This window comes from Berghia stephanieae, chromosome 5 (genome assembly GCF_034508935.2).
Source record: "Berghia stephanieae isolate SIO BIC M18660-M18661 chromosome 5, UCSD_Bste_1.3, whole genome shotgun sequence".
Classification (NCBI taxonomy): domain Eukaryota; kingdom Metazoa; phylum Mollusca; class Gastropoda; order Nudibranchia; family Aeolidiidae; genus Berghia; species Berghia stephanieae.
The window spans coordinates 68439269-68463250 of NC_088364.1; the positions used below are offsets into that span (position 1 = coordinate 68439269).

A 23982-nucleotide genomic window follows, 5' to 3' on the forward strand; every position below is an offset into this window, starting at 1 on the left:
TTATTATTATTATTATTATTATTAATATTATTTATTATTATTATTATTATTATTATTATTATATTATTATTAATATAATCATCATCATCATCATCATCATCATCATCATCATCATTTATTATTATTATTATTATTATTATTATTATTATTTTATTATTATTATTATTATTATTATTATTATCATTATTATTATTATTATTATTATTATTATTATTATTATTATTATTATTATTATTATTAATATTATTATTATTACGTATTATTTCTAGCCACCAACGACAATTACAACAAAACAAAAACAAAACAAAAGCAACAGCGGAGAATGGGAAAATCGATGTAATATAAAACACAAATCTCATTTCAAAAATGAGTTTTCAGAATTATGTCAACATTCAATGAGATTCCGTGGGAAGCACTCGAGGCCGAAGGAGATAATTAAATGTGTTCTAGTTCTCATATTTAGAATTGATGCATTCACGTCTACCCACCAGTCATGAGTCTTCTAGAGGAAATCTTGGATGCCAAAGTAGATTGAAATTAACATTGTTTTATATTATTATCTTATAATAATCATATGAAAAACTCCCAACATGGACGATGTGAACAGGGTAGTATAGTTTCATAAATGTGACGGAAAGTACTTTGGCAAGCATCGTTTGAGAACCTGCCTAACCGCAAAATTGTTTCATCAGTGGGGACTTTCCACCTGTCCAACATGTACTCGATGTGGGAAAGAACCCGAAACCGCAGAGCATCTAGTTGAACGGTGTGTTGTGACGAAGCCTCCGGGCGGGTTTGCGACAGTGCACGAGTGCGGTAAGGAATTTGCGGATTTGGTCGATCGTCATAACATAGTATTGTGAGCACCATTAGAAGCTGCTGCCAAATGTAAAGGTAGCAATTTATTGTTCGTTTGATTCTATAGAAACTAGGATTAGGATAAAGTCCGATTCCTTGGACTATAATATGGTGCCGATGGACAACTTTTGTAAACTATTATCAATTTTTGTTGTTTCCACATTTTTATTATTCCTATTATAGGCAATGAACTTGAAAGTCCAGGGTAAGCAGTGCTTACTATGCTTCTATGGGCAACACGTGCCTGATGTGTACATATTATGTAAGTCTGACATCTGAACTCACTTATGGGCCTAGTTTAACATTGTTGTAATGGACAATATTTTTCGGCATTAAAAAAAGGTTTCCATGACAACAATGATATCATAAGGAATTGGGTTATCAGACCTGCAAATAAGTGCACGTCGGCCAAAATACATGCGACGATCACCAAAAGAAAGTGAAAAGTGAATATTCAACAAGTGAGATCATTTATTTCCTTTAGCACTACCGAAGACAACACACTTTTCACATTTTTTTTTGATGATCGTTGCCCTGCATTGTGACGTATGTCATATTTAATTTTGGTCGATTTCAGCAATGAGTTTTAACGAAGGCAACGGTGAGATCCATCGTCTTCGAAAGGCAGGTGAAAAAATAAGAAATATACTTTTTATTTATAATGAAACACTTAATGTTTGTACTAATACTATTTCCTGCTCAATTTTACTTTCATTATCAAAGTCTACCCCTCACTCAACACCCAACAAGCATGGAAGTGGAAGGCATGGATGTGGAAGAATCTACAGAGAGACAAAATGTTGTTGATTCTGTGTTGTCCAAGACGGAAGAAAACATCAGATTTAAGTCGACAGAAGTCACAAATTCTGAACTTATTGAAGTTGACATAGGTAACTTATTGGCTGTGAATGAAAACAAGCCAGACTTTGGATGGAGGTTAGTCGTTATTTTATATATTTATTTATAAATTTTTGCGAGGAATGTAGCTAGGCACTTTACTTTCATTTTGATGATTGATAGTGATAGAAATAAAAGGTTGCCGACTTTAAGTATTTTTAATAAATTCAGTATTGTTAAAAACTGTATATTTCCAATCACTTGGTGAACGGGAAAAAATTAAGCACGTATTTATATTATTATTATTATTAGAGATTACTAATTTAGACCTAGACGTCTATATTAATATATTGTCTTTTCACACACTCCTGGAGTCTCCACTCTACAGTACAGTACAGGAGTTCAATCAAGTGTTCATTTGTCATTTAGTAGAGATAAGAATAAGAAGATAGGGATCGGCAGATGTAGTTTGAGTTTTGAGTGAGTAGTAAAAGTTCAGTTATGTCATGTTTTTCATCCTGATTCGACAACCCTGATACTGATAACATTTTCAAATATAAAACAATTTATTTTGACCCAGTCATTGAGAATGAAATACACCAAGCAAAAGATACCACAAGCCACGTCACCGTAGTCATAGTCATAGTCATGGCGGAAAACAGACAAGATCTGAAATTATCTACTTTGACAGGCCCATTTTTGTCAATTTCCATCTTTTATCTACAAATAAGTGTCATATATCATTTTAAAGCTTGAAATATGAGGATTCAGAATTTGTAAAAATTATGAGCAGGAGACGATTATGTAACTTTAAAAAGTAGGTCAATCAACGGTGACCCTGGTTTACACGGAAAGGCAAAATGAAAAGAAATTTTAACAATCTGAAGTGACAAATGACTCAAAATACATGTACACAGGTCCAATTGTTTCAAATAAATAACAAACAGAATATCTTTTGTATTTTGTATTGAAACTAACTTTATTATACAACAAGGGGGATAATTACATGAGACAAATAACGAAAAAAATTTTTTTGTAATATTTTAAACTTTCATTTCAACTTTGAAAAAAATGGGTCCTTGTTTTCAATTGTATTGACAAGACGGGTGACAACAACCCAGGAATAGACGTCTGGAGGGTCCTTTTTTACCAATCACACACTCTGCTCTGCACATACGCATAATAAATTGTACCAGTACCGCTATTCCTTGGGAGAACTACACGGTGAAACTCCCTCTCCTCCAGTACCTGGTATAAAAGCAATATATAAAGACATAGTTGTTGACAAGAGCACTACTTTAAGCATATTTGATTTCCACTGCTTTAAATATATTTGATTACTCTGTTGAGAAAATAAGGCTTATAATTGCTATAAGAAAGGCGTTCTTAAGAACAACTACTCACACTTACAGCTTTTGTTTGCTACATCACAGAGGTTCAAGTGTAAGGATATGAAATATTTTAGCATATGAATATAATAAAGCGATATATATATATATAAATAAGTCTATAATTGCATTACAATTTTTTTTCTAGAACATTTTGGCAAGTGTACGGAATTTTTTCCACTCAACCTGTAATTCAGTACTTAGGTGCTATTACGGATTTTATCCCTATCGGTTAGTAAACTCACAGTTCTGGAGTAAAATCTCTCAAGCCTGTGTATCTTGTATTGTAGCTAATCAAAATTTTCATACTGGATAAAATTCTTTTAGATCAGATGTCCAGATGCCATCGCTGCATCCTCCCGGAAAGCAGAGTGAATGTTGTGGTGACACAAAAAATATGAGAAAGAGAGCGAATCAATATATTTAATATAAATTGTTTACAAAATTCAATTGATTAGCAATTTGTGTTCTTAAACAGCTAGAAATGTTCAGATATGTACTTACATTGAAATATTCAGCATAGGTTACCAAAGTTTACATTTATGAACTGTATATTCATCACCAATGTCCAAGTTTACACATTTCAGAATTTCTGGTGCCCATGCAGATGGTGCCCACGCAGGTGACACCAAACTTTATTTTGCTCAAAAAAACTTTTTCTAAAATTTCAAGTCAAAAATCAAAGTTTAAAACACAAAACCAGAGCAAGATTAATGCCTCCAATCAATTTTCAAACACTTTCTTTCATAATTAATAATAAAATAGGATATTGAAATTTGGTGCACGGGCAGAAATTCGAAGACACGAAATCTCCCATACCCGATTATTCACTCTAAAAACAAATAAAAATGTTAATTTTTTATTTTTTGTTAATTTTACAAGTTTCCTAGACCTAATTTTAGTCAAATGAACAAATTTGTAGTTAAAAATTTCAAAGATTGCCTGATATATAGAATTAAGTTTCCTTTGTCACATCGGAGACACGAAAATAACGCGATTGCATAATATGCAGAAAATAACTTATAAACAAAGATGGAGATAATTTTTAAAATTTTAAAATCATACAAATTGTAGTTAATACATCTAACTTTTGTTAAAAACAAAACATAAAGTTAACTTTAAATGGAAACTGTTGATTCACTTACCTCATTTGATCCATTCTAAAAACGAAAGTAAAACCTTCGTGTCTTCAAAACGCCACTTTTGCTCTGTAAAAAATCCTAAAAAAATATATAGGAGCAAAATTTCGCCACCATTTTGCTACCACAGCTCCAGGAAGAGTTGATCTATCAAAAACAGCAACTATAATCACCAAATCTCAATTAGATTTTGATATATTATGTTGCCCATGCAGAAAATGCTTTTCCTGTCATTATTGTGTTTTCCGCCTCATAGTCATTCAGTCACATAGTCATTCAGTCATAGTCATCATAGTCCACAAATAATGCCATAGTGACTTAAACAATAAGTCAATAGCATACAAGTTGAACAAGAGTCTGCTGGTATCTTTAGTGATAAAATATGCAGCATCAGCATGGGATCAATATCTGGCAAAAAAGGACAAGTACCAACTAGAGAAATGGTGCAATGAAGAGCAGCTCGATTCATGATGGACTACCAGTCAGGAAACTAGCAGTGTTACAGAGATCCTGAACCAACTGGGGTGGAGCAAGCTTTTCAGACAAAGAAGAGAAGTGAGACTCAGTCTGTTACTGTTATTCAATATTGTCCAGGGCCTGGTCGCGGTGGAATTTGAACATCTTACTGTAAACACTAGTTACACAAGGAAAACTCACAGTTGAAACTTTGATGTTATACCGGTACCAGCAACAACGGACTGGTACAAACACTCATCCTAGTTTGGTACAATTAAGGACTAGCATCAGCTGGATGACAGTGCAGTCAGATGTAAAATTGTGGACACCTTCAACTTTGATGTACACAAAGACTAGCCGCATGCGGGCACTTGTGTCCACCACACCCTGTGTGTGATACTCCACTATGAGGTTTATGCAGTACTTCACAGATACATGTACCGGAGGACCAAAAGTAAAGTTTCAAAAAGAAAACAAGAAATATAAACAAAACCTATTAGTCAGTGAGCTTATCAGGGGCCATTAGACTGGAATCTGAGTACTTTTTTTTCTTAATCTATTGGTGGGGTTCCTGACCTCCCGTAGTGGACAGGGAGGCACTTACAGTTAGAACATATAAGATCACAGCATTATGAAACCAGGGACTTGAAGTTGAAGTCTCTTTTCCAGTCAGTCGATCCGCTTAAAATTTTTAAGTATCTGCAGGAATGTGAACTCCTGCAAACATTTTCAAATAACAAATATGTAACTATTATGGTTTTATAAAATTTTTATTACAACAGTATTAACATGATTGAGCAACTAAGGCCGATAAAAATTGATAAAAGCTAGCAACGGGTGCTTAAATGACCTACATAGTGTTGAAAGCGGCGTTAAACACCTAAAAACAAACATTCCAATATGCTTTCTGTCTTTGTCTTGGCTGGGAGGGAAACAGTCAAATGTCAGGCCTGTAAATCTTCTGGCAGTTGTCGGATTTCCGACAGTACGATTTTGCTCTATTAAAAAAAAGTAGAAAGACAGAACCAACAAAAAAAGAAAATAAAAGAGTTTTATTACGTGCCTCGAAAAAACCCAGCATTTATTCCATTTCGAGCGCCGACTTAAAAAAAACCCAAAAAACTTTATTTGTCGCGTCAAAGACAGAACAAACTAGTCAGCTAGGTACATTCTATCTTACTTGTCAAATATCACCACCTGCACCTCCACCAGACGTGGATGTATTCAATGCCGACTGCCTACAATGCCACAGACGAGAGAGAGAGGGGTGACAGTGTCTTGTTTTGTCTAGAATTGTCAAACACGCATAGTCAGTAATCAACTAACACACACATTGTGTGTCAGACCGGGCCATTTCTCACTATTTTGCTACCGACACACACAAATTTTTCCAGTTGACAATCTCTGTTCCTACACTTTCTTTGTTTCCGTTTGAAAGTCGACCGGAATGATAAATGCGAAATACAATATTTTTTTCTGTAATATATATTTTTCTTCGAAAGTTGATTGACTGCTCCCAGCAGATATTTTCTTTCCTCACAACCGTGGTTGTTTAATTTTTTTATCTTTTTCCTCCTTCACACATGACCACATCTCCTCTTCTTCTTCTTCTTCTTCTTCTTCTTCTTCTTCTTCTTCTTCTTCTTCTTCTTCTTCTTCTTCTTCTTCTTCTTCTTCTTCTTCTTCTTCTTCTTTTTCTTCTTCTTCTTCTTCTTCTTTCTTCTTCTCCTTCTTTTATAAGAATTAATCCAAAAAAATGAAAGAATCAGCTTAAAAATTTAACACAAGCAGGAGTGAAGATAAAGCAGCTTCTCATGTCAACACTACACATCCTTCTAAAAAGTTAGGGATTGTTCTATTCCTTTAATTTTACAATAATTCAGACCTGGGACCAGAAGTGTGTGTACTCTCTCAAAATAAAATAATTAGGATTTTTTTTTATGGTACCATAAAATAAGGACCATCTTATTGTATTATAAATGAGTTGGGGAAATTGACATGATTTGACTAGTCAATTGACGAATCTTATCTGTGTTGTGTTTAAAAATGAATCCATACATTTGTCCTGTTGGTCTAATTGCGGGTGTTCAAAAAGTTCCGACAAGTTTTTCACCAACCATTTACAGGCCTGAAATGTATAGTAATAGTTTTGGGAGATTATATTTTTTTGTCTGGTATGCAATGTATTATTATTGTTTTACATTTATTATTATTTGTAAACATTTGAGTGCATTCCTCTTAGTGGGGACCTGTGCTTTTGTCAGGATGAAATATTTGGACGATCTCAAACTAAGTACATTGATAGTGTGCTTTTTGGAATCTACACCTATTCTCTATTTGAACTAGTTCCCGATTCCCCTTTGTCTTACTTTTTCTTTGGTGCTTTAATTGTAATTTTAGAATTTTTTTACTATCCCATTTTCTTCCCTTTTACTGGCGCTGATATGATCTAAATGTGTTGCAAGTGCAGTAAAACCCTTAAAAACAAACATTTTATCCCTCTGGGTTCACATATTTTTGGCAGGCCATTTTGTTTACCTGTAATAGACTTTCATTTCATAAATTTCTTTAATTTTCATCAGGGACAGAAAAGAAGAATTTTTCAAAAAAACTACACAGGATGCTGTACAGGTCCTTTTCAATTCCCTTTGGGAGGTAAGAATATTATATATGTTTATTTTTAAGTTCAAAAGTTGACATACAAGATTGAAAATTGAAATTGTGTTAATGGCCAAGCCCTTTTTGTTTTGCGATAGATTTTATATAATTAACAGTTTATATATAGTTTAAAAAATGGTTTCATCGTTTGTTGTAAAAGTAAGTTAAGAATTAAAACACAGTTAAAACACTTTAATTTATTTGATTGTTTTACATTGTCCTAAGCAGCATAGTTATTTTAGGATATTTCAGTTCACAGTGATGGATTAAGGGATTGTCTTTGAAATTTTTCGCTGTTTTTGCAGTGTCAAATTTTTTTCTATTAGCTAGCGGTATGCTATGTGGTAGACTCATGGAAAAATCACCATCATGTCTTGGGTCAAATTTTGACACCTGTGCTCAGTTGTATGAATTTTAGTGACAGTGATACTTGCGTTTTTTTTATGTTAACCTAGATAGGCTGTCACCAGTGGCCTTGGATGAGTAGATTTTGGGTAGAGGATTGGACCAAAAGCAAAATAGAAAATCAATTCATAACTCACTCTGGCAGAGTAATCTTCTCTCTCTCTCTCTCTCTGTCTCTCTCTCTCTCTCTCTCTCTCTCTCTCTCTCTCTCTCTCTCTCTCTCTCTCTCTCTCTCTCTCTGTCTCTCTCTCTCTCTCTCTCTCTCTCATTCGTTACCCATATTTCTCTCTCAACAACCCTATCTATCTTCATGTAACGTTTCAGAAGTCTTCTGGTCATAGAAAGATAATTATATTACAGTAAGCAAGGTTGATCGGCTTAGAAAGATACAGTAAAATTATTTTAAACCGAAAGAAGCTAAACCGAAACATACCTTAAACCGCAAAGATTTTAATAAATTGTACGAGTTTCTTAATTATCTTTGTACTAATTCTTACGATGAACCGAAATACTCCTAAGCAGGACTTTCTTTAAACCGAAACAACTTGAGAGCACCTTCCCTTTTTCTCTCTATATTTTTCTTCAAAAATTCGGGAAGGAGGCCTCACGTAATAATGCCCGGCGATATTAAACAGAGCGTAAGTATAAGATTAGGGTGATGGGTGGGGTGGGGGGGAGGCAAACACTTCAATCACTGCACTTGGGCTTGGCCAACACCACAATCGCACAGACTGGAAAAGGAAGACAGCGGGTGACTGACAGGCGAAAAATGAGGAAAGAGGGAGAGTTGGGGTGTAGAATAATGCAAGCGAGATGTTCTCGCTTGTGTGTTGGTGCTTTGGAACTGACTGGATTTTCAACACAACGATAAGGAGGGGGGGGGGGGGGGGCACTGTGATATTTATTACAATGTTAAAACTTTATTGTCATAGATTTTTTAATTAGCACTTTGCATCTCTTGTGTATCAGATTCAAGATTCTAAATTTCATTTTTTATTTTTTTTCCTTTGGGCAATTTTTGTTTCTAGTTGAATCGCAATGTTGTTTTTAGTTTTAGCATTTACTTAGTCCCCTCTTCCTCCCCCTTCCCTCTCAATCCCTGTATACTCTCCAGTTACCTGTGGACAAGTCTGATGGAAACTACATGGTGAAGGTAAAATACTTTTCTGTTGTATGCCTTAGTTTTTATTATGGTTAATAATGTTATTTTTCCAATTACTGTTTTGTTGTTATCATCATCATCATCAGCCGCAGTGTCATTAAGCATAATGTATGAATAAAGTTTGGTTATATCATCATGTTTTTGATATCTTGTGTTGTAAGTGTTGGCTGACTGTAGAAATGGTGTGGTATTGTGTATGTACTTTAAAAAAAAACAAAAAAATCCTCGTAATTGAGGGAATTGTAATTTATAGGTAATGCAGAAGTATTAATAAATTGATTAATTTTTTATTTGTTTACCTTTTGTCCAGCTACCTGAAGGGAAAACATGGTTACCCAGAGAAAAACCAGTAAGTTTGATGTTTCATTCATTTCCCAATCCCTCGAATAACACCAAATGTATTTCCACTCCTTTTCCTTAGACTGACAAATTAAATAATATTATAAGAGAAGAAAATTGACCTTCTTTATTGGTTGAAAGTTGAATGTAATAATATTACGTAACTATGATATTTACATAAAGTAAAGGTCCATACGGTAATTCTTACAGCAAAAGATGTGTCCAATTGATAGATAGATCAAATATTTCTTAACTAGACATAGACATGTCCATAAAAATAGATTAATCACTTGATTAATAACTGAAACTTCTTTCAATAATTGATATCCTTTGTGTTATGTAACTGCCAAATGTAATGCAGTATCCTTTTTTTACTTCATTTTATCTATGAGAAGATTACTAAAAAAAAATTTCACAACGCTCCTTGTTAAAATGCAGAATGGCTAAGCCTTTTTTTTTCTTTCTTGATTTTGATTCTTTTCAGGTACCCAAAGCAAAGCCTTTGACAAAATGGGAACAATTTGCTAAAGCAAAGGGAATATTGAATAAGAAAAAGTCACGCTTGGTCTGGGATGAAGCCTCACAGGTTAGTATATTCACTTGTTTATTTGTTTCATGTTTCTCTTGTCGTGTTGATGTCACTCATAAAATTTGCCATTTTAAATTAGCATCATTTAGAAACAAACCCAACAAACATACAAAAATTAAATTCCAATTTATTTTATACCAATGATGCATTGAAATTTCCATTTATGTTTTTATTTTAGTCCTACAAGCCTCGGTTTGGATACAACAGGGCGAATGACAATACCAAAGACTGGTGTATTGAAGTTCCAGAGGGTGCAGGTAGGTCCTTTGTGTCTTTTAAAGAAAATTTTTAACTATCATGATTTTGCATTTTATTTTACTAATCACAAGGGGTCAAATTATTAATAGCAGAAAATAATTATAAGTAGTGCATGACATGTAATGAGTAGTGAGTGCTAGAGAGAAAAGAAAAAAAAGATATCAGAGAGAAATTACAATCAGATTCAGCCATCCGTCAATTCTGGTTTGTAAAGTATTTATTGCAATTGAATATATTTTGAATAATCCTATTGACATTTTGTTTTATGAAGGTCTCTAGTCCCAGGTGAACAATCCAGCTACTACCAACCTTAAATGTTGATGAAAATAAAATATTTGTCATTATCGTCATTGCCATTATTATCATCATTAGCTGTTCAATGTGTTATAAAGTGAATTAGAGGAGTATTGATTGATTTGAGATTGTTCATTTTATGATGTGTTGAATAATAATGAGATGGCAGATAATAACTTCTTCCCAAACACACCTACCCAAAGCTATCTGAAAATCATATCTTATTTCTTACAGATCCATATGAAGATCAGTTTGCCAAGAGAAAAGAAGCTAAAAAAGAAAGAATTGCAAAGAATGAGTTGCAAAGGTTGAGAAACATTGCTCGTGCAAACAAAAGTAAAGGTATGGAAAATGAATGAAGAATTAGAGATGATGATTTGTTTATCTGTGTATTATTTATTTATCTTCATTAGATTGTTTCTCGAACTTATTGCTGTTTGTGAATATCTCACAGAAGGTACTTTTCTATCAACTTTTAAAAATTCATTATAGTTTTGGTTTAAAGTCATCCTTTGTTATATCAAGTCTGGTCCTTTGCTATTCAGTTAGTCCCACTGTCTACTTTTTTCAACCGAGAAAACCAACAAAGCTAACATAGACCTTGATATTAATTTTAAGGTCATTGTAACCATCTGAAAGAAATTCTCGTTATTTTTGCTTTAGTCTTGTGTCATCAGAATTTCTTGTATCAAATTAAAACTTCTTACTTTTACGGTAAAGTTCCTCTTGTAAGATGTTTATATTTGTATTTATAATATATCAGGGTTTGAACGTCTAATCGTTGCATTTGATTTGAAATTAGAAAGTAATGAACTGGTTCTTTTAAATGTTTTGAAGAAATTTCATATGGTTGCCAATTTTCAGTATATTTACTGAATTCAGTATGTTAAAAAACCTCAGTTTATTTTCCAATCCTTATAATCTGAAAAAAGCAATTAATAAATGTCTTTTTATTGGAGTTCGTTCAAGCTCAGATAGTGGTAGATGGATTTGCTCACATAAATGTTCAGTAAATTTTGCCTACTGAATTGGCAACCGTGATTTCAGTTTCTGATAATTTTTTTTTTATATCATTTCCATTTAGTTCCTGGTGTAGGTCTGACTCCCACAGAGAGACCAGACAAAAAACAGCTCTCCAAAGCCCTGGCTCTAGCTCACAGGTCAACAGCTTCCATTGGGAAATTCACAGAAAACTTGCCTAAGGAGAAGCAGCCCAAGAATATGGGGAAGAAAAGAAAAGTAGGATTTGATTTTGACTTATTTACTGCCTTTTTAAAATATTTATCATAATAAACAATGAAATTTATATCATGGAATCTTTCAGGTTCATGGGTGAACATTTGCCAGCGGAGCAAATATTTTGATTTAATGATAATTGCCTGCTGGCATTTTGACTCCCTCACTGGTTTTATTGGTAGGTTATTTAAGTTTAAGGTGGCAAGTATGTTTAGCATCTCTTTTAGGGAAGCTCGCTTTGTCTCTCTGTCATTCAGGTGATTTCATCACTGTGAACTTTCACCCATGTTCAGGTTGTCATGACATCAAATTTTTATTTTTACCCCAGCAAATTTCTGACTCAAACCTGTCAGGCAGATTTTTTTTACTGTAGCTTTCAAACATTATTCAGCAAGCTTATAGTCAAGTTCAGAGGGATATAATAGAATGTTAAGTGCCTTACCCAAGGACACAACCTGAGGGCCAACCATCTCAGTGTTCATTGTTAGTTATCCAGTCACTCGTTTTGCTTGGAGACATTTGCCTTTGTTACCGAGCCAGACACCATATTACTTTTCCATTAGCATCACATTTCGTTTTAGTTTTTTAATTTTTTTTTTTTTTTTTGGTATGTATGGTCAATAGACACTAATTCTTTTGTGTTATATTGTTTGCAGTTTGAGCCTAACATTGGCAATTTGAAGAATGAAAGACAGAACCAAATGGAAACGTTGAACAAGTTAACCAACAAAATACCAATCTTGAATGTAGAAAAGGCTGCAAATCGGCAATTGAGGAAAGAGCAGGAAGTGAGGTGAGATGATAATCCTCTAATTCTTACATCCATTTATTTTAGCCAAAAGGGGCTCCTGATACTGCAGTTGGGAGAGCACTTCCTCCACACGCAAAGAGAACAGGATTGGTCTGGTGAAGTCAAGATTTTTTTTAAAAAGCCCCTTGTTCATCCAGTAGTGATCGTGTAGCTAGGTCTGTTAGATTTGGTGAAGTGTACTTTGTGATAGACTGACATCCTATCCTATCCAAATGCGACAAGCAACTGCTGTTGTCCATTTAGTGCTATGAAAACCAAGATAAATTCCGGCTCTATGATTTGATGCTACAGAAACAGGATAAATTCCCGGCCATGGGCTTTGGATGCTCTGAAGAACTACTTTTTTTTGTTGTCAGTGGAAAGAACTATAATTTCATGTTAATTTATAGAGCTTTATTTTATCAACACTATAATCATCATCATTATAAATATCAAATGATCATGGTGAACATTTCTATTGTTCTATGCCCCCTCATTATCACAGGGATCTGTGTGCATTACAGAAAATGATAATCATCATCTCAATGATAATATGTTTTGGTTAAAAATTAACTGATTTGATATTCTCACCAGAGCAAACATTCATTACTGATATCTTAATAATAATAATAATGATGGTCTTCAAATGAAGCTTCTTTCCTATTATTCTTGTAATCGATATTAGCATTTGACCCATTTCTGTCTTTTTTCTCCTTTTTTCTCCTAAAACACAACAGGGCAGCAGAGAAACGAAGCATGAAACCCCCAAAAGGAAAGAAAGGAAAAGGCGGTGGAAATTTCTCTGGAAAAGGTGGAAAGGGAGGAAAAGGTGGAAAGAAAGACAAGATGTTTAGCATGAAAGGAAAAACACTTGGGAAGAAAATGAAGAGATAATCTAGCCCTAAGTTTTATCAATTTCCTGATTGGTTATGAATAGAAAGGATTTGGGAAAGGGGGGGGGGGGGATGGTAAAAAAAATGCAAACAAACTAGAAATCTAACCCAAGACTATAATGAGGTGTTGAAAGGTTAGATTATCCAATTATTCCTCAGTGCTGATCATGTACAGGGTGAATGGATGAGTAATATGGATAGGGCAGTGGTCTATTGCAAAGTGAACAAAAAAAATATAACTAACAGCTTTGAAAAATAACATTTTACCAATCAAGGAACATTTCAGGCTCAAAACCCTTCTTCAGCCAATTACAAAAAACAGTAATGCATTACTTAAAATCCAGATTGTGGAAAAGTTTTTGGCACATCTTGTTGAATGGTATGATCTTGAAATGTCCTGAAACGATGTTTTTTTTTGGTATTTTCTTCTTCAAAGCTGTTATTTTCATTTTTGTTGTTGACTGACTTTTTTATAATTCTGGATAGCCCATGTGTTCTTAAAACTGACCAATTTTAATATTAATTGTATAACAGTGAAGCAGTGTTGGTAATAACCGTGTAGTATATTACTTTACTGTTTGTCTGAATTTTTGTGTTCAGGGCTGATGGTTATTTGTGGAAATCCTGGATTTTTGAGACAGATAAGGAATTTCCTCTTCCACAATATCTCGCTTTCCTGCTAACTATTGTGAAATTATCATTAACTTTTCATTTTAGCAAATCTTTCCGTAAAGGATCAGTGAAGACATCTAACTGTTTGACTATCAATCATAGTTTATCATCTCTGTTTATGTAAAAATGGGGGTTAACGTCGTTAAAATGGAGCTTAAAGGCAAATGTTCCTCCCTTTTCACTTTTTGTCATCATCAGCACTGATTGTTTTTATCATATATGTGACTTACTGCCTCAGTCTGGTAATATAGTGGGGCGAACAAAAGCTGAAAATCTGATCGTTTAGATTTTAAATCAATTTTTAGCATCTGGCTGGCTCATCCAGGCATTAATTCCTGAAGAATGACAGGAGGCTAAAATGAATGGCCCTAAAGTAAATGCTTTTAAATTCAACAACTGCTTAAAAGTGAATACCTCTTGTTGGTCCCAAATTTTCTGCTCTTTATTTAAATGTGTTCCATTGATAATGGATAAAAGTCAACCAATCTATCTGTTGGCTTATCGGGATTCCACTGTAGTTTGATAAAGGAAGCCAACATTGTGGTTTCTTTCAACTCTTTGATTGAATAATCATTTGGAATTTCAGTATATATACATTTTCTTTTCATGTAATAATATGATTGTGTAAATAAATCTTATGATATTCTTATAAAATGAAGCAATGTTTTTTTGTGTTGGTCCTATTTTTTAAAATATGCTTAGTTTTTTCACATTGAAAGCCTTCTGACCTCCCATGGTGGGTAGAGAGGTCACTTGCTGTGTCCTCTGTACTTCATAATGCTCTACCTTTCCATGATGCATTGAGATTTCTAGTTTTTTTTCTCCTGGTCCTGGGGGGGATCCTTAATTGATTGAGAGAGCTTCGATTCGGAAGGAAAATACATCGGTTACGATTGACAGAGACAAAAAGTGTCCTGTTGCTATTTACACCGGCTTTAAAAAACCAGGTACACTTTTTTGTGAGTAAAATGTAAAAAACAAACAAACTGCCGAATCTAATTGGGCTCGTGAGTTGCAATCGAACGGAGACTTGAAGTCGAGGGGTTCATTTCAAAGAGCTACAAAAAAAAAAAAAAAAAAGAAAAACGATCAGAAAGTATAGTGGAGACAAAAGTTATTCTGCTGGCATTGTAACTGACTGAAATAATGTAATTAGTCAGATTTTCTGGCTGTTTTTTATTTTTTTGGTTCAATTTGTTCTGAGTTTCAATGAAACTTTCATTGGCCTAAGTATAGGATTGACAGTCGACCATGGACATCATTGTAGTCTATCAGTCGACAGTAAATATCACGTGATTTGATTCATTATGGCAAAAGTAAGTTCAAATATGAAACGTAATGAAATATATCTTTACTGGATGTGTAGCTAATTTCCTCTGGAAATATTTAGCGTTGAAAGTATGAAGACTGGTATCTTACCTGCCTTTGTGAACTAGAGAGCGGGATGTTACCAGCAAAAAATAGCGTATTAGTCACTGTCTTTACAATGCTCACTTATTTGGAAAACATTAATAAAATTCGAATTTTTAAAAATCACTTCACTTCGGCTTAAGGTTAGCAAGTCATTTACTATTACTAGTAGACTAGTTAAGAACTAAATCTAGTCCCCTTACACAAAACTGGGCCCATATAAGGAAAGATTATGAAGAAGGTTTTGGTTGGCTAACAAATTTTAGACAAAAGGTATCATGTCTATACAACAAGTGATAGAGTACACTGGACGCAGTTGCCAGGCCGCAGTCGATTGGTTCAACATGTGCTGAGAAGTATGCTCCAGCGTCCTGTTACAGAAACGAGAGAAGGTCGGAACTGCAGCAGTTTGGGACCAATTAATAATCTGAAACCTGTCCTTTTTTGGATGCCCAACATCGTTAATGCAGCCGTGGACTGTCTCAAGTCTTTATTAGACCTGTAAATTCTCAGTCAATTAACTGAAATCAGTCAATTTGTCAAATTCAAATATTTAAAAAAGGAAAGAAATAAAAAAAGAAAGAATTCACAAATTGTAGTCGAATGACCGTAAAATAATTAGGAGTGTTCCACAGCGCTACACATAGCTCATGGGGACCGTTTATATTAACGATGTATATATTGCCAAGACAAAGCGGCGCTTTTTATAAAAGGCGTGTCTGAACACTTCCCTGGGTATTTTCACACAGCCTTCGTTAAATTATTTTTTCACTTTCCAATCCGTCGTGATCCCAACTGTAGCCAATTTTAACTGAGCCACCGAGCGATAAATTTCACTGTTTCATCTAAGCCAAAATTGACCACATTTACCCTTCGAGTCTCAAAACTATGATAAAGTAAATTGCGAATGCCGCAAGTCCGTTATGTAAACATCTTCAAATCGAAAGGTAGGATAGATTGCTACAGGCAAGCACATTTCGATTGCCTCACGTTGTAAACAAACTGGTTGACCGTTTCTTCACTGATTGAGTACCTGATCATAAGGAACAATGGTAAGTAGCCTAATTAATTCCCGTGCAAATCAGGACGTTTTCTGGCATTGTTTTGCTCAAGCCCAAGCGAGCTTGCTGTTTTGTGGCGATTTACCTTCATTTCGATTCTTTGAATTTTTCCGCTACGCCTGCCGAAGTTTCTTCTTGATAATTCACTTCTACTTAATAATTCAGTGTATTGGCCTGAAGTCATATTTATTTAAGTTTTTTTTTCTCTGTCATTTACTGATTGAAAATCAAGTTTGCTCATTGCTACATTATTCTAATGTTCTCACAATGGCTGAGCTGTTCGTGGATCGCAATTCAGACTTGTCGAGCATCGATAAAGATGCGAGTCCCGTGAGGAATAAATTCAATTGGTCATGGCTAGAAGTTAAAGATGATAATGGTGATTATTTTTCTATGTCAAAAAAATTCCAGAGGCAGGAATATGACTTTGATGAAGTCATCTTTACCTATATGAATGACATGCTTATTAGCATTCCTTCTACATCAAATTATGGCAGTCATACTTCCAGTAAGAAATAACACCCACTATTTTGATATATTGTATTTATCACTCTCCTCTCCAATGATGCCCTTATTTAAAAAAAAAATAATTGAATCTTCAGTTTGTCGAAGAGTTTCAGTCAATTTTTATAGAGCTCATTTACAGGTCTACTTTATATAAACGCAGAGATAAAATGTTGAGGCGGTAGGTCTGCTACGAGTATGAGAACAGATAACGTGAGGTAGGTCTGCTACGAGAACGGCACAGAATTCTTTAACAGGTCTCAATATTGCTCAATTCATTGTGGGGAAAACGAGTAAATATGAGTTAGGTCATATCAGTAATTTAACACATGTGCTCAGCCTGAGGTCACCAAAAGTCTCAAAACAATATGGGCGCATCAAATGAGACCCTCAAAAAGATGCTTTATAAGTAAGTTTTATAATATTAATATCCATGGACACTCACCATAGGAAAAAAAAAGATGCTTTCACCAGAATGCCTCCCTCTCTACAAACAAACAATGAAGGACAATAGACATAGTCATAGCCTCAACAAACAATAACTTGTGTGATGTATCGAAACTTCTGATGTATGGTACTGGTAAAAAATTTGCATCATCTTATTTTACTTATAATTGTGAGCATTCATTTACAAGACCTTAGCAAACGGAAGTCACTGATTGTGATACTGATACAGATTCGTCACTTTGTCTTTATACAAAGTAGACAATGGTGGGGGTGGTGTATAAATCATGACTACGCTGCTCTACCTCCAGTAAAATCTTAAGTAGAAACAGAATGAACAGATAAAACAACAAGTCATTTATTTGTCAATAATAATATTTCCATCTTTATTCTTTTAACTGTATGTAATGAGTAGAGGTAGAATATAATATATTAAAGTTAAATAATGATAATAGCAATACAGTCCATGCTGCCTTGAAGCACGGTCATCAGGAGGAAGCTAAGGCTGTAAACTGAGTGCATCGTTTTCGTCTCCTGTTCGCGAATAACCATAACTGTGTCATAGACGCTATATAAGACATTTCTGTAATATACTCACAACAAACACATGAAATATACCAGAAATCAAAACATTTACTTAGTGAGAACTGATCATCCAAAGGTGTACTAAAAACAATAACAAGGAAACTGTGTGTGTAGTTTCACTTTGTTGGAAGGAAACTGAAAGAAATTTTAATTCTGAGATAAAACGTTGTGTTCGGTTCAACTAAAAACGAGTGTTGCATTCACTTTGCTATGATAAAACATGAGACTGACTGAGAAGAAAGGTCAAATAGAGGGCAAGACAGACCGGTAAGGAAAATGAATGCACTCACTCAGTTTACAGAGGAAAATGTATGCACTCAGTTTACAACCAATGGCGTGCTAAATGCACGAAGGAGACATAATCCAAAGATTTCCAAGAATTAATTTTCAAGTCATTTCCCTTTGTTGGTTAATAATAATCATGCAACGCGATGTTGCTCCATCATTTCCTGTCGTAATGTTTTGTCTCTATTTAGTCCAGCTTCTTCTTTTTCCTTTAATTCTGTTTTTATTATAATAATTCATCTGTTAAAAATGGAATAAAAACACTCAATCTGTAAAACATGAAGAAATTTGCCATTGTGGAGAATGCTGTCTTATTTTGGTGAAAATTAATTCAGTAATCGAGCTTTGATTGCAGCCAGTGTTTAGGCATAATCGTATGTAACACTTTACCTTCTTTGTTTCTTGTGTGCCTGTGTATAGCCTGTAATGCATGATTGTGTGTGTCTGTGTCTGCCTTTCTCTGTCAGAGTCTCACAATCAGAATCAGATATGGTCTTTTGCCAAAGCCTGCCTGAAGCCGGAGCTACCGTCCTTTAAGGCGTGTTAGTTTATAATTTATATAGCAAAAATTCAGTACCATAAGAGACAATTAGCGTGCTTGAATCCTGAACATACCTAAAGACAGCATGCTTAAAGACGGCATGGCCTGGAATAATAATAATAATGAGACGGCATGGCCTGGAATAATAATAATAATGAGAATAATAAATAATAATATTTTAGGTCCCCATTTGCACCTCCGTGAGTGCCAGATCTCTGGAATATTCCGGATTTCCATTTTTTTCTCCCATTAGTCAAATTTTGACGTCCCTGGTTCTAATATGACTGCATTACTCAGTTCAAAATTCTTTTCCTATTCTTGAAAGTTTCTTAATTTCATGACAAAGGGTTCTCAGTTTATTGTTACCTATTTTTCACTCCCAATTTAATCATATTAGGAATATGTATAAATGAGCATATTTTGTCAATTGGAACAATGCTGAAGAGAAGGATTAACCAACCTTTTCAACAGGACATATTTACAAGGGACATTATCTATTTAAGGGAAATAACTACAATGATTGTAATATCTCCGTGTCGTCTGCCAACGGAAAGATGGTTGATTTTAATGGATTTACTTTGGCATTGTAAAGACGTTAAACATGAAAATAAAGGGTATAAATTGAAAATGTGTAAAGAACATAGTGTGTATTGATAATTCAATGAATTATTTCAATTTAAAGCAATAAAGAAAATTGCTAAAAGTAAGGGTAATAAATTGACACATAAATAAAAAAACTATTCTTTTGTATATGATGGTTTGTATGTGGAGAACATGTTTCAGTTTCAGTTTTGTTCACATTTCTTGTCCTAATTCAACACAAAATCTATAGCTTATCATAAGACAAATCAAAAATTCATATCAATCCTCCCAAATCTCAATCTTGGATACATAAAAATAAACACACAATGTATTCAATTATATAACAATAGATGGCACTAGATCCGCGATATGATATTGGATTGAGCACAAAATCTTGTTGATCAAATAAAGAAATCTTAATGAGAACAACTTTAGGGACAGCGGTACGGTCTTTGCTTGTTTTTGTTTTTCAGGGTTTTACGGCGCTTGCAACACATTTAGGTTATATCAGCGCCAGTAAAAAGGAAGAAAATGGGATGGTAAAAAGTTCTAGAATTACAATTAAAGACCCAAGAAAAAGTAAGACAAAAGGGGAATTGAGAACAAATAGGGATCAGATGTAGATTCCAAGAGCATACCACCAATGTACTTAGTTGAAAATCACCTACAAGTCTCATCCAGACACAAGCACAAAATCCAACAAAGAGGAACACACTCAAATGCTTACATTATACATTCAAAATAAAAATAATAATACATAACAGAGAGATGATTTACAAGGAAAAAAATATCATCTCCCAAAACAATAACTATGCATTTGACTGTTTCCCTCCCAGCTAGGATTCCGGCCAGTGCCAGGACAAAACCAAGTAATCTCATTCCGAGACAAAGACAGAAAGCATGTTGGATAACAGATATAAGGGGATAGAAGACACAGTATGTATCTCCCTGCCCGCTATGGGAGGTCAGGATCCCCACCCAGTACGGTCTTTGCTTCATACCCAAAAGGTATAGAGTTCGATCACCCACCACTGCGCTGTGTGGCCTTGAGCAAGTCACCTCACCCTAGCTCAATTTGGGGCGCTGCACCGCGGCTGATGCCTGGGTTATTCCAGTCTTCCCTTGGAATAGATCCTAGAGATAAATTTCCCCTATGGGATGAATAAAGGGAATTTTTATTTTTATTTTACAGGCTATAAAATTTAAGTATATCAATAGTCAAAACAATACTTTGCCGGCAAAATTTTTTTATAAATTCTGGAGTAAAAAAGGTATTCTATAAAATTAGATTGAGCAGCATGACACATTCTGGTTGAGAATAATATGAAACCTGTTTACTATTAGTGTGTTAACTCTTTTGAGGAATGGAGAGAATATCACATTACGAGACATTTAATGGTTAAGGCAGTTGCAAAATGACCAAGTCCTTTGAACACAATGAATTACTATTCTGACATCCAGCAACAAACTAACCTTCAAAACACTTTATTGCAATCATATCTTCACCTTCTACAATTTGCAACGTCTTTCATATTCTGCAAACATTCAATATGCACTAATAAGCAAAACATTTATCATTAGCAAAGTGAAATACAACAAATTTTCGTTGCTATATACAGTGCAGAACAGATATATCGACATGAAATCACAGTCCCATTTTTTCCCCCTATTTAACATTAGTAAATGAAGATAAATAAAATTTTACCTCAAGACGGGTTAATCAACATTACGAACCATTGATGCTTGCAATAATTTGTCTAAAAAAAAAAAATAAGAAAGAGAAAAGTATACAATCTATATATGGTCAATAACCTGCAGTGATATAAAACACAACATTACAGCCAATGAAAATACAGAGATATCCCGCTGTGTTGTCAAATAACAGTCATAATAATATTGTCCAATGGCATCCTGTCCATTGATCAGAGCCATGATGTCAGTGGACAAGTGTAGTTCTCGGTACTGATACTCAGTGACAGGGGAATTCTCGATTTCAATATTACTAGGCTAACGAGAAACACTCCCCATTCCACCCATTACATGCGAGACTGTAAGATGCCCAGCTAATCCCAGTCTGGAACCGAGACTGTTGGTAAATGGGACCCCTCCCCCTCCCCACCCAAAAAAATCCCCAAACAAAAACTTTGTCTCAATTTTGCTTATATGCAGTGCCAATGCTCAGCTTTGCTGTCTCGATATCTGCAAGGTCAAAGTCAATGCCACTATTACTATTCAGTCTCAATAGTTAAGTTTTAGAAAATGTCATTGTTGCTGATGTGAGAATAGTGCAAATAAAGTGAACCATCATAAATTTCAAAATAGGTCTTTTTCAAGGCCACCAAATCATCAAGATTGACTTCCCTTGTTAATATCTTGTATTTTCTCATTTGCTTGTTTTGTTTTGTTTTTGTTTTTAAGGGTTTTACAGCGCTTGCAACACATTTAGGTTATATCAGCGCCAGTAAAAAGGAAGAAAATGGGATAGTTGTTTGTTTTTATTGTTTTTAAGGGTTTTACAGCGCTTGCAACACATTAAGGTCATATCAGCGCCAGTAAAAAGGAAGAAAATGGGATAGTAAAAAGTTCTAGAATTACAATTAAAGCAACCAAGAAAAAGTCAGACATAGGGGAACTGGGAACAAATAGGGATCAGATGTAGATTCCAAGAGCATACCACCAATGCACTTACTTTGAGATCACCTATAAGTCTCATCCAGACACAAGCACAAAATCCAACAAAGAGGAATACACTCAAATGTTTGCATTATACATTAAAAATAACAAATATAATAACACTTTAACAGAGAGATGATTTACAAGGAAAAAAATATCATCTCCCAAAACAATAACTATGCATTTGACTGTTTCCCTCCCAGTCAAGGACTCCGGCCAGGGTCGGGACAAAACTGAGCAATCTCACACCAAGACAAAGACAGAAAGCAAGTTGGAAAACAGATATAAGGGGATAGAAGACACGGTAAGTACCTCCCTGCCCACTGTGGAGGTAGGGAAAATGGGATAGTAAAAAGTTCTAGAATTACAAATAAAGCACCCAAGAAAAAGTAAGACATAGGGGAACTGGGAACAAATAGGGATCAGATGTAGATTCCAAGAGCACACTATCAAAGTACTTAGTTTGAGACCACCTATAACTCTCATCCAGACACAAGCACAAAATCAAACAATAAGGAATACACTCAAATGCTTACATTATAAATTCAAAATAACAAATATAATAATACATAACAGAGATGATTTACAAGGAAAAAAATATCATCTCCCAAAACAATAACTCTGCATTTGACTGTTTCCCTCCCAGCTAGGACTCCGGCCAGAGCCAGGACAAAACCAAGTAATCTCATTCCAAATCAAAGACAGAAAGCATGTTGGAAAACAGATATAAGGGGACAGAAGACACAGTATGTACCCCCCTGCCCACTATGGGAGTATTTTCTCATTTGTATCCCTTTCATTTTATTAAATGACAGATATATCGACATCATACTTATATCAACATTTTACCACAGTCCAGACGATGTTGATATATCCGCCCTCGACTGCAATTTTGTACACAACGTTGAATAAAAATCACAGTCCATGAATTTTCAACTTCTCACTGTTTGCAATAATAAAAATTGATATTTATGAAATAAGGCATCAGGACCATTAAGCTATGAGACACATTATCAGTGCCAATGCGATGTAAGCCTTTATAATATTAAGTCAATGGTAAAATTAAATTGTTTGTTTATACCGGTTCTATGGTTCTGTGACACTGTCAGGACATTTAAGCACCAGGATAAAAGGAAGATTATCGAAAGATGTAGACCAATCAAATTTTAAAAATATCAAATTCCTTTTATTCATACCATAGAGGAAATTCATCACAGAGCAGCGCCGCAAAGTGAGCTAGGGCTAGGTGATTTGCTCAAGGTCACACAGCAAGGTGGTAGTCGAACTTGGTACCTTTCGGGTATTAAGAAAAGACCATACTGCTGAGCCACGCAGTCCCCCCAGAAATGAAATTAAAAGGAACGAAGAAAAAGGGAGACAAATAGTCTGGTTCAAAGAGAGAACAGAGGAACCATATGTGCATTTTACTAATAATTCATTGCAATATCGCCGTGTTTTTTATTTTCTGTCCAATAGTTTGAAAAAATGAAAGGCTGATATTTGGGCTATTGATAGAGTCTCTAATATAATATCATTTTTTTCAAACTATTGGACTTGGGAATTAAAAACATTGCAAAATCCAATGATTTCGAAACAAAAGATCATCGATCACCTGTACACTTCATTTGTCATTTTAAAAAACAAACAAAAACCCAAACAAACATTAGTATAAACAAAATAAAGTTTCGTTGTTTGTCACGTTAATTGTAAATATATACTTAGATCACAAATCAGAGGTTATGTAAAGAGATGTGGAGATCTAGAAAGATAAAAATCACAGGGTACGCTAAGCCTCAATGTTATATTCTATAACATGTAAGATGACAAAGCCAATATCTTGACTCTAGATTCTTTTTCACAAAGCAATGGAGGCAAACAACGACTTGAATTTGAGCAAAAAAAAGTCCCCTATAAACTTAATCG

The 23982-nt window shown here is 34.5% G+C and overlaps 1 protein-coding gene across 1 annotated transcript; it reads left to right on the top strand.

Annotated features, from left to right (window-relative positions):
• The first annotated feature begins 1586 nt into the window (after window positions 1-1586).
• LOC144973500 (ribosome biogenesis regulatory protein homolog) lies at window positions 1587-14632 on the top strand. The gene is made up of 10 exons (XM_078916000.1): window positions 1587-1794; window positions 7261-7333; window positions 8856-8894; window positions 9214-9252; window positions 9727-9828; window positions 10010-10088; window positions 10618-10725; window positions 11468-11622; window positions 12276-12412; window positions 13147-14632. The coding sequence occupies exons 1-10, from the start codon at window positions 1610-1612 to the stop codon at window positions 13301-13303; spliced, it is 1074 nt and encodes a 357-aa protein (XP_078772126.1). The 5' UTR covers window positions 1587-1609; the 3' UTR covers window positions 13304-14632.
• The last annotated feature ends 9350 nt before the right edge of the window (window positions 14633-23982 follow it).

What these genes read in the sequence shown, in the direction of transcription:
- LOC144973500 (XM_078916000.1), top strand. Translation starts at nt 1,610, where the DNA reads ATGGAAGTGGAAGGCATGGATGTGGAAGAATCTACAGAGAGACAAAAT. An exon ending in ATGGAAACTACATGGTGAAG is followed by an intron (nt 8,895 to 9,213) that starts GTAAAATACTTT and finishes CCTTTTGTCCAG; the next exon opens with CTACCTGAAGGGAAAACATG. An exon ending in ATATGGGGAAGAAAAGAAAA is followed by an intron (nt 11,623 to 12,275) that starts GTAGGATTTGAT and finishes TATTGTTTGCAG; the next exon opens with TTTGAGCCTAACATTGGCAA.